Source organism: Gavialis gangeticus, unplaced genomic scaffold, assembly GCF_001723915.1.
Source record: "Gavialis gangeticus isolate Ggan-Ray unplaced genomic scaffold, GavGan_comp1, whole genome shotgun sequence".
Taxonomy (NCBI): domain Eukaryota; kingdom Metazoa; phylum Chordata; order Crocodylia; family Gavialidae; genus Gavialis; species Gavialis gangeticus.
The window spans coordinates 141,735,703-141,746,295 of NW_017729032.1; the positions used below are offsets into that span (position 1 = coordinate 141,735,703).

General features: G+C 45.9%; 1 protein-coding gene across 2 annotated transcripts in view; it reads right to left on the minus strand.

Annotated features, from left to right (window-relative positions):
* The window catches only part of GRTP1 (growth hormone regulated TBC protein 1), a 96,388-nt gene that overhangs the window by 7,323 nt on the left and 78,472 nt on the right, over positions 1-10,593 (minus strand). For both annotated transcript variants that reach the window (XM_019525193.1, XM_019525194.1), the window contains 2 exons: positions 714-886; positions 401-586 (listed from right to left, as the gene is read on the minus strand). In XM_019525193.1, coding sequence (XP_019380738.1) covers positions 401-586; positions 714-886 — 359 coding nt within the window. The remainder of the gene's footprint in view (positions 1-400; positions 587-713; positions 887-10,593) is intronic.

A 10,593-nucleotide genomic window follows, 5' to 3' on the forward strand; every position in this document is an offset into this window, starting at 1 on the left:
TGCAAACTTTGCTGTGATTATTCTGCATCAGTCATGCAGAATTCACTTATCTGTTTCAGTACTTGTGGAAAGTAAATTCAACTCATAATACAGGGTTTTTGTAACACATTCACAGGTTACAGGCAGGGCAGAAGGAATCCCATTTATAGTCCAGGTGATGCAAAGTTTGCAGTTATAGAAAAGGCTGTAAATTAGTTCTTTGAGTTATAATCTTAATATTAAGTCTAAAACAAAACACTGATCCAAATCAGTTTATACTGGAAGAACTGTTCAAGCTAGTGAAAATTCACAGGGATCCATTCTCAAATTTTTTATCACATTTTGGATGAGCAAGACACTTCAAAGTCTATTTGGTTCTACAACATTTAACTATTCTCTGTTGCAAACTGAAAACACTTACCTGCATGAAAGTGTGACACTCTGTTACAAACATGCCTTTGGTGATTTCCTTAAATTTATCACAGATGTCAGGGAAATTTGTGGCTTCCAAAATAGAAGCTTCGTGTTGCTTAATCAACGTTAAGGCCACACGGAAGAGAATTTTTGATCCCTCATAGAATAAGCAGTCCCAAATTCGGAGTACGGTCTACAGGGGGGCGGAAAAAAGAGCTGTTAGGTTACCTTGTTTCAGCTGTTGGTAATCATTATTCAAACCATTACAAAAAGGAATTATCTACCATGTATAATAAAACAAACTGCAAGTTATTTCTTACCTCCACTGGAAGAATGTCAATAAATAAGCATATAAACCAACGGGACACGACTAGAGTCCACATAACACCATGTCTATCCATTAACTCTGCAACTGCTGGAACTTTCATTTTTACAAGTTCTCCAAGGACCTCTTGATCTATTTTCAGACCCATCATCGCTGGACTATAAAAGTCTTTGGAGGAAGAAAAATCAACATTCAGTAATTAGTGTGTATGATCTATAAAAGTAATGTGATGATGCTAATGAGAAACACTAGAAGTTGTTAAAGCCGAACAGCTTTAGCCTACTGAGCCCCAAGCACATAACTATGTTAAAGTATGGAATGAGACCACATGCATTCTCAGCCCTTCAACTTCTGGCTCAGCAGCATCAGATCCCTCTACATAGCAGATTACTTTCACAAAGCCTGCCACAATAGCCCCCTACTCTCAGCTCCTCAAACATTTCATCACTCAGCTTTGCTGCACATTTTTCCACCCATCCACCCTAACCATGAACGCCACATGCCCCCGGAGGCTAGGGGGGCATGGCAAGTTCCTGCAGGTAGCAGTGGCACTGTCGACAGCGGAAGCGTGGCAGCGGGGAGCTCCTGCAGGTAGCCATGGCACTGTTGGTGGCGGGGGGTAGTAAGAACCAACCAGCGGTCAATGACTGCCCACAGACAGCAGTGGCCAATGGCGATTGGGGACCACCCACAAAAGCTGCCGGCAGTGTTGGCGGTGAGGGGAGGGTGGCAGGCAGCAACCGCCCACAGGCGCCACTGGCAGTGGTCGACAGTGCCTTTTTGCAGGGGGTGCACCGCCACACTCAGAGGGTGCATGTACACCCACATGCACCCCTACGCGTCACCAATGACCCTAACAATCGACAGGTCTTAACCCAAGCAGAGGGTACAATTAACAAAATCTGAGGTCTTTGATCAACTTGCACTGAAAATAAGAAAAAAAGATTATTTCACTTTTTTATTAAGCCTTCATTGAAGCTGGGTCGGGAACCCAGGTGCCATCTTTTCCAGGTGACTGTCCCAACCACTCTCGCACTGGCTCAATGACCGACTTCATTTTTTTCCCCATGCAAATGGAACATGTAAACATGAACACGAACTAGAAAGGCATGGCAGCATCCCAAATTAGCATATTCCACAGCTTAGTTATTAGAGCATTTGTCCACGGGGTGGGGGTGGTACAGGCTCAAATTCCCTGGGGCACATGAGGGATTTGAATGTAGGTTCCTCAGCTGGGCTAGAGAGACATTCAAAAAGCCAGAGCCTGAATTGATTCAACCTTTGCAGGTGAGTCTAACCTGCCTAGGTTGAACCAGTTTGTAACAGAACAGACATGCAGGCACTTGCCTGCAGTCACTTAGGCTGGGTGACAGGTGCTTTGGAGTGTGCCCTCAGCTGCAGGAAAGCTGGGGGGGTGGGGAGGGGCCATGGCCAATCCCAGCTTCACTGGGCAGGGAGAGGTTTAATTCTCCCTCTCTGCTCCACTGGTAGGGACCCAAACTGGGCTCCCTCCTTGCTGCAGCAGTGGGGCACCATGGCCCATGAGGCAGAAGGGAGAATTAGTCTCCCCTCTACCCCCACTGGCAGTCAGGTCTGTCTGCCTCCTGGCTGCACTTGCTCCCTGAAGGAAAATAGGCCCCTGCTGCCCCCTCTGCAGGACACTGGAGGGAGGAGGCATAACCCTCATCCCTGCCCCTAAAAGAGGCCCTGCTGGCTGGCATCTGGCTGTGCCCCATCCTGGCTGCTGCAGCAGGAGGGGACAGAGCCCTTGCTGTCAATGTCAGGGAGCGTGGAGAGGGGCCCCGCTGCAGGGCAGACAGAGCTGTGGGGGGATGGGCACTGAGGCACCAGGGTCCAGAGCCCCCCCAGTGCTGACCCCACGGCAGGCAGCAGCTTTCCTTGCCCTGCACTCCCCTGCCCCCAAGAGGCTCAGGGAAACTCACCCCTCGCAGCTCCAGTGGCCAGGCGGGGCCCCAACGGTCCAGGCCGAGCAGCGGTGGCACAGGAGAAGTGGCCCTTCTCCCCCCGCTGCTAATGCTTCCAAGTGCAGCCAGCCAGTCGGCACCGGGCTACCCTGCATCTCTGACATGGCAGAGATGCAGGGCAGCAGGATGCCAGCTCCCAGCGGTCAGCAGAGATGCAGGGCAGCCCAGTGCTGGGCCTGGATGGTTGGCGCTTCCTAGTGCAGCCACCGTAAGCCAGAACCAGGCTGCCCTGCCAGACACCAGGCAGCAGGGCCCCTTGGGGGGGCAGGGGCAAGAGTCATTCCTCCTTCCTCCAGCATCCTGCGGAGGGGACAGCAGGGGCCTATTTCCCTGCAGGGAGCGAGTATGGCCGTGAAGCAGGCAGACCTGACTGCCAGTGGGGGTAGAGGGGAGACTAATCCTCCTTTCTGCCCCCCTCTGCCTCACAGGCCATGATGCCCCACTGCTGCAGCAAAGGGGCGGGGGAGCCCCTGGCAGACAGCTTGGGTCCCTGCTGGTGGGACAGAGAGGGAGGAATTAAACCTCTCCCTGCCCAGACCCCTGCCCCTGCCTATTCCTGCTCAGGCTGGGAAGCAGAGAGTCCTGCCCAGCCCAGAGAGCATGCTGGGATGCTGGGGGTCTCTGATTTATGTTAAACCAACAATGGGTCTGGGACAGACACTGCATAAACCAGTTTGAGCCAAATCAGTTAAGTCTGATGGTACATTCAACCAGGTTTATCTCAAACCGGTTTCAGCCATTTCAAACTAGTTTACATGCACTGAATGTCTGTTCTGTTACAGATTTAAACCAGTTTCTGATCACTTACACCAGTTTATATGTAACGTCTGTCCCTGAGGGCAAGTGCTCCAGCAACTGGGACTTCTGTTTGTCCAGTATCTCACCACCTCTGGACCTGGGACATGCACTTTGAGAATGCTTCCTGGTTTGGGAATTACAGGTAGGACAGATATTTCCCCTCTAAGGAATTCAGGAGCAGGCGTTTAGGTCACTTCAGGGACCTTTGCTGGTGCCTAGGAAACTTATGGGCCTCCAGAGTTTTGAAGATCAGATTTCTGGAGTGGGGTACTTGCAGGCATAGTTAGAACAGACAGAGTTGCCCAAGCTCTTTTGTGGACCTGGTCCTTCAGACTCAAAGTGCTGTACAGATAGAACCACGCTCTCAGCACAAAAACAGCACAGCAGATAACGCAAGTTCTTGCTGTGCCTTTCCTTTTGCTTATAGCCTCTAAAGGTCACAGGCCAAAAATAATTGTGACTTTGTGTCCATTTAGCTGGTTTATGCCAAAACTCCTAAACACAAGAGAAGGACAAAGAGATAATTTATGGATAGGTGAAGCAATAAGGAGAAACAAACAAACAAAACACTTGCTAGAAATAAATGTAGAAACCCTAAAGTGCCCTAAAATAATGGATTTCTACATATGCTTGAGAAATATCTAGAGCTAACAGAAGGTATTAGGAGAATGCCCGTACTTTAGGAAATCTTAACAGAGGAACACTAAATTATGTAAATAATGAATTATAGTAGATTGTCCATGATAAGAGCTAAACCCTGCCAGTACTTTAAAACCTGAACGTGTGCCTTGTCATAAGTTGCCACTCTGAAGAACCTCAATCTAGTAACCACTGGCTCCTGCTCAATTTGCAGAGCTTGTTTTCATAGCCTTATGGGGTACATCCAGACAAACACACGTGCCTCTTGCCCATCTCAAACCTCTGAGAGATGAGGCAAGAGGCACGCATGGGAATGAAAAATGTTCCCTGTGTTGCAAACTTGAAGCACTTCCCTGTGCTTCCCAGGGGGACTCTGCTAGGAGGCCCCGGAGCCCCTGCTGCTAGGGTAAGAGGCTTTTTTTCTCAGGTCTTTTTCCTTTATTTTCCTTTTTTAAAGTGATGGTACCTGGAGTTGGGGGGGCATCCATCTGGGGACAGGGGTGGGGCATATGAGCCTTGCAGAGGGGGTTGTAGTTCCTGCGGCAGCCATCTGGCCTCTGCGTCGGGGGCCATAGCCCCTGTGTGGGGGGGGGCAACAAAATATATATTCATGTTTCATGAAACGTATTTAAAGTTCACTTTATTATTTTGTTTTACTTGTGAAGATACATTGATTTTGGGGTATTTTACAGAATGACTTTGGGATTTATTTATTTTTTTAAATCAGGAATTTCTCAGTTTTCCAACAGGGAACACCAGAATTCCTGCTAGGGAGGCCAGTGGCAGGACCCTGCCTGCTCAGAGCTGGCACCATGGGCCCAGCTGGCTGTGGCTAAACTCCTGGACAAATGGGGCCAGGAGGACATGCTTTGACAGTTCAAACCAAGCCACCACACCTGGAACATCTTCCGGGCGACAGCTGCCCAGATGGCCAGGCAAGGGCACACATGGCAGTAGTGCTGCACAGAGCCAACTCTGCAGCCACAGCCCAGAGGGGCAGATGCCTCTACTGGCTGTGCAGTCCCCATCTGGGTCTGGCAGGTGTGCAGTAGGTCACAGCCAGGCAGCAGCCCCCACTGCCAGACCCCTGCAGTGGGTAGAGGGTGCAGGGAACTCAGGGCTGTTTCAGTCCAGCTGGCACAAGCGGCAGTGTACCCCAGTACCAACTGGCTGGGCCACAGAAGCTCCTGAGAGCGAGTAGCCCTGAGGTACTGGCCAGGGCAGATTTTTGTACTGCTGGGGCCAGGACAGGGCAGCTTTTTATACTGTTGGGGCCAGGATAGGTGCTGGCCCTGGGCTCTAGCTCCCCCTGGCTGCAGATCCAGGAGGAGCCAGGAAGGGTTATTTTGCCCCAAGTGGCACAATTTGCTCCTCAACAAAATGCATGTTCAAGCATGTGTGCTGAGACAAAAAGCCCCAGCTCAAATTTGCACCGTTTCTATTTGAGCTGCTGCAAGCACACGTGCTTGCATGTGTGAATGCACCCATGGAGGGTAACACCTAATTTTTAGTCCTTTGGTAAGCCTCAATATCTTCCTACCTATTTAGATGCATGTCTCAGGCAGGACACTTTATCCATTTTAGTTATTATTAGAGCATACATACCTTTGGCTTCTACTCTAGAACCCATCATAGGAAAGCTCTCACTATTGAAACCAAAAATTGTCATCAAGAGATGTATGGAAAATTCCAACTACCAAAGTGAAGTCAAGAGTAAAGAAAGTCACGCTCCAACATGACAACACAAGTGTGTCTAACCTCAGTTTTAATATAAATTTACTTATGACTTGGAACACAAGAGAAAAGCACAGGCCCACATGCCTATTCTATAAATCAGGAATGCCTCTAAAATGTTCCTACAAACATACTTTGCAGGAAAAAGGACCCTGCATCCTACACCATCTAACATGCAAACCAACCTTTTCCTTTTGTGCATGTCTGAGGTACGTAAGTGGTTAAGACTTTCATAATTTACCACTGGAAAGTTGCACTGGAGTACATGCCCACATGCTCTCTGCTATGTATTGCTGTGATCATCTGATATGCAGAAATCCACACCAGCTGCTATTTTCAGTCTTTACCGTACTCCAGCCAAGAGAACATCAAGATCTCAGACAGAGCATCAGGCCACTAGCCCAACCAGATGGAAATGCCAGAGTAAAGTTAGATAAGCCACTCCTCAGCTACTGGGTCTTTTGAATTATAAAGTGGTGAATAAGTCAGTTGCAGGAAAGCCTTATTTAGATTCAAATTACATTCAAATTTGTTACGCAGTAGTATTACACAGTAATGCCTTTTTGTTTTCTAGCTAGAACAGCCTGGTCATCTGTTCCTAAAGTGGTAGTTTCCATGTTGACCTTGATGAACTGAAAAAAGCTAAGATTTATAATTTTATGCACAGATTAGCTACACTTTATCATGATATGATTAACCAGCACTGAAGGGTTTTAAAATAGATTAAAGATAAATCCCTCAAAATTGAGAGTAGAAGTGTTCTCAATCAAGCCTGTGCTAATGTAAAATTTACCCATCGATTTTAAGAGCAACATAATAAGATGGTAACAATACAAATTTGGATGCTAAAGTTTTTAATTCTAGAAAGCAAACTGCATTACAAGTATCAAATGTAGTGTCTCGCATCTTAAGATTAAGACTTTAGTCCATACAGACATGGAAATTCAGGGCACATATTTCTGTATTTTTCACAGAAGCATTCAGAGAGGAACTTTGGCAGCTCCTTCAGCCCAGCTTTGTGCACTGCCTGTAGGACTCACTCTCAAGGTCCAAGCTCTCTTTTACAGATGGCCAATGCCATGAGCTTCCTTTAGAGCAAAGGTGATTTTGCAGCTTGTTTAGGTGCCTACATGTTCCACTGATTATAAATATTTGCATTTTTAACCTATTTTGCCCTTCTATTTTATCTTTCTTTACTAAATGAGAATTTATCCCTGGCCTCTCATCTAACATCCCTCTGCAACATAGCTCTCTTTCTTCTCCATCTCTCTTAATTTTCCTCATGTGCCTTACAATGCAATTGTATAAACTGCTGCTTTCCCAGACTTTTAAACAAATTTGGGGGTGAAGCTAAGCAGTGCTTCAATAAAAGCCAAACTAGACAAACATACTTTCTGGCCACTTTAAAAGAGGTGAGGGGGTGCTGCTGCTGGAGAGTATGCATCTGTTGTTATGAACCAATTCAGAAGTGTTAACCCCACCTGGCTGGATCTGGACTGCAAGGAGCCTCACAGGGCCAATCTGGACCCAGAAGTAGTGTTGAAGCAAGCTGCAGTGGCATGCAGGGATGGAGTTAATGTAGGTATTGCTTGCCCCCCTTGCCACCCATACGCGTCTCCAACAGAGCTCTGTAGCTGGCAATTCAGCAGCAGGCCCCATCTCTGCTCGCCCTGCTTCTGAATTCCTGGCCCTTCTGGCAGTCTCATGGGCTAGGTAAAACAGCCCACAGACCAGTCCTAGGCTGTGGAGTGATCTTTAATATCCCTGATCTAATAGCTGTCTGCATGATCCTGCAGGGATACAAGTTCACTAAACCACCATTCTTCAACCCTGAAAGGAACAGATTTCAAACTGAAGTAGTTTGAAGTGGCTTTGTTATACTGTTTTGCTGCAATGCAACTGTTACTTATACAGGATTCTGTTACAGCTTATATCAGCATCCTTTGGTACTGATACAATCATTACTTCTGCCTACAGCTCTACAGAACTTCATGCACAGTATCCCTTATTTAAAAAAAGGAGTAGTAGTGTTTCTCCTCCTCATGATTTTCCTTCCTGTGGCAGGTGAATATGCCACCCACAGCAGTATTTAATCCTTCTACTGTACAACATTAAAGCACATTAAACCATTCATACCACTTCTTTCCTATATGAACTATTCAAAATTATCCATAATCAATACACCTATATAAAGAAGCTGTTTTATATTTTAGTCTATATTACTTGAAATATCTTCCAGATTCGTATTATCCAATTTTATCAGCACACACTCTAGTCTGCCCTAAGGAGTTTACAAAAATATTGAGTAGTATATGACCCAGAACTGACTCCAGTCAATATCCTCTCTCTACTGGTCACAGACATTCACTATTGTACTTTAGCTTATTTTAATGTACTGGGTATCCATTGATCCATGCTAGTGTAGGAAAACTCTCTTTGAAGCCACAACAGTGACCCTCAAAAATTAAGATATACTAAACCAGATTATTTTATCCAGGTGTAAATCACTACACAGAAGTCACACAGTAAGATTTCGCAGACTGACCTATCATCCCTATTATTGCTCATGATATTTTCTTCTAGGTGCTGAGAAGTTCTCCACTTTATTAATGATTCTAGATAGAATTACCCAGACAGAAGTTAAGTGAATGGATCTAAAGTTCTCTCTCTCTCTCCCCCTCCAAATTCCTCTTAAAATATCGACAAAAGGGAAAAACATAGTACCTTGTGGCTTCTCTCCTGCCACTTCCTCATAAATTAGGTCACTTTTTGGGATTCTAACCTCCAACCACCCTGTTATACCAGCAGAGGCTGTTAATCTTAAACTGTGATGTGATACAGTGTCCTCATTTGACCAGATGGCATTCACGTTCATGGGCCTCTGAGCTAACCCGGAGCCACCTGCTGCATACAACATCCATCTTATTAATCCAAGACAAAAAGTGATGATCCTGAAAAGTGCTGAGTTTCCATCACTCCTCTTAAATCAGCAGGATTGGTGGGGGATCGGAGTTTATCCCCACCTCTCAGAATCAAGTCTTTATTACAGTAATAGAAAACACAAATGTGTGAACTACCTTCACAAACTGCCCAAATGTTTTACCTTTACTACATGATCCTGTGCATGATGTTAAACTAGAAGACGCTGAAAAGATTCTTATTTTGTTTTTAGTCAGTCTTGTTTTGTTTTGTTTTGTTTTGTTTAGTTAGTGACTGTGCAACTCCTGGACCATACAGAACTATGAACAAAAGGTTCAAAATGGTATATTCTGGTTTGAATTATGGGGAAGGGTAAAATATATGGGGAAGAATAGATATGCTTTAAAAATGATTTTCTTTCATTTTCTCTTTATCACAATCAGCACCTGTGCGAATCTTACTAGTAAGAGGTCCACTACAAAGATACTACTGCTGGCCAGTGCTATGCAGCAGTAATGAGATTGACAGGAAATAAGAGATAAAGACTGTAAAGACTGTATGACCTTGTTCTCAGTTACAAACAGATTAAGAGATTCCAAAAATAAAAATTTAAGAAGTGGTGTTTTCATAGCTTTAGATCATCAGCTTCAAATCAGAGGTATAAAAGTTAGAAAAAAGCACATCTTAGACTCTCAGATCAGAGTGTATGCATGCATACATGTGCACGTACATGCCTGACTTAATAAAAATGATACTGTAAGAAATAAATTGATACAAACTACTGTAGAAACATTTGCAAAGAACACAAAGTGTTTCTGTGTAACTGTATAGGTAGTTTCACCACTGCTATTTGTATTTCTACACCTGACAGAAACTCTGAGGCATTGTTTCTGTATTCAATGCAACAGCCAGGAGACATCTAGGACAATAATGTAGCTCTGCTACATACCTTCTACCAGGGCTGCCCAGCTTTCAAGAGGTCTGGGGCTGCATGCCCCACAGGCTGCACCGGGGCGGGAGTCAGTCACAGATACCCAGACTGTATGTCACATGGATGTTCCCCCCACCCCGCCATGTTGCACTGTGTGCCCGCATGCTGTAACTCTACATGGATGCTTCACCCCTCCCCCACGTGTGCGCGCGCACACACGCACACACACACAGCTGCACTGTGCAGCCCCAGCATCACCTTAAGCACCCTGTCCTGTGCCACACTGTCCCCTTTGGTGGGCAGAGAATGCGGAAGCCAGAGGACGAAGTGGGAATCTGGATACTCTGGCCGCTACTGCAGCCCAAGTGGTAGGGGGAAGCCATGGGTGAACAGGAGCCTGGGGGCCGCAACTTAACCAATTGCTAGTTGCATCCAACCCGTGGGCCACCAGTTGGACTGCCATGCTTTACACTACCTTTGATCATTTCAAAATCCCGTAAGCACCAAAGCAGGAAGAAGACAAGTCCAGTTAGTATTTTGTCTATCTAAGTTGTGTGATCTTACTCAAATTAATCTGTGTTTTTGCATATTCATCACAAAGTTATCCTATGAAAGGTTTTGTTCCCACCTGTATTCTCAGTATACCCGTAATAAAGGGGGTTAAGGGGGTGCTATCATGCTTTGGGATATCAAGATCTTTAAGAATGTTCCCTGAAGTGCAATCAGTAGATAATGGGTCACACACAGAATTATGAAAATAACACTTAACAGACTGCATGTCATCAGGGTTCAAAATATGGGAGGGGAGGACTTGGGGGCTGAGAAATGAGAGCCTCCCCATAACAGACAAGAGCCCCGGGCCTGCCCTG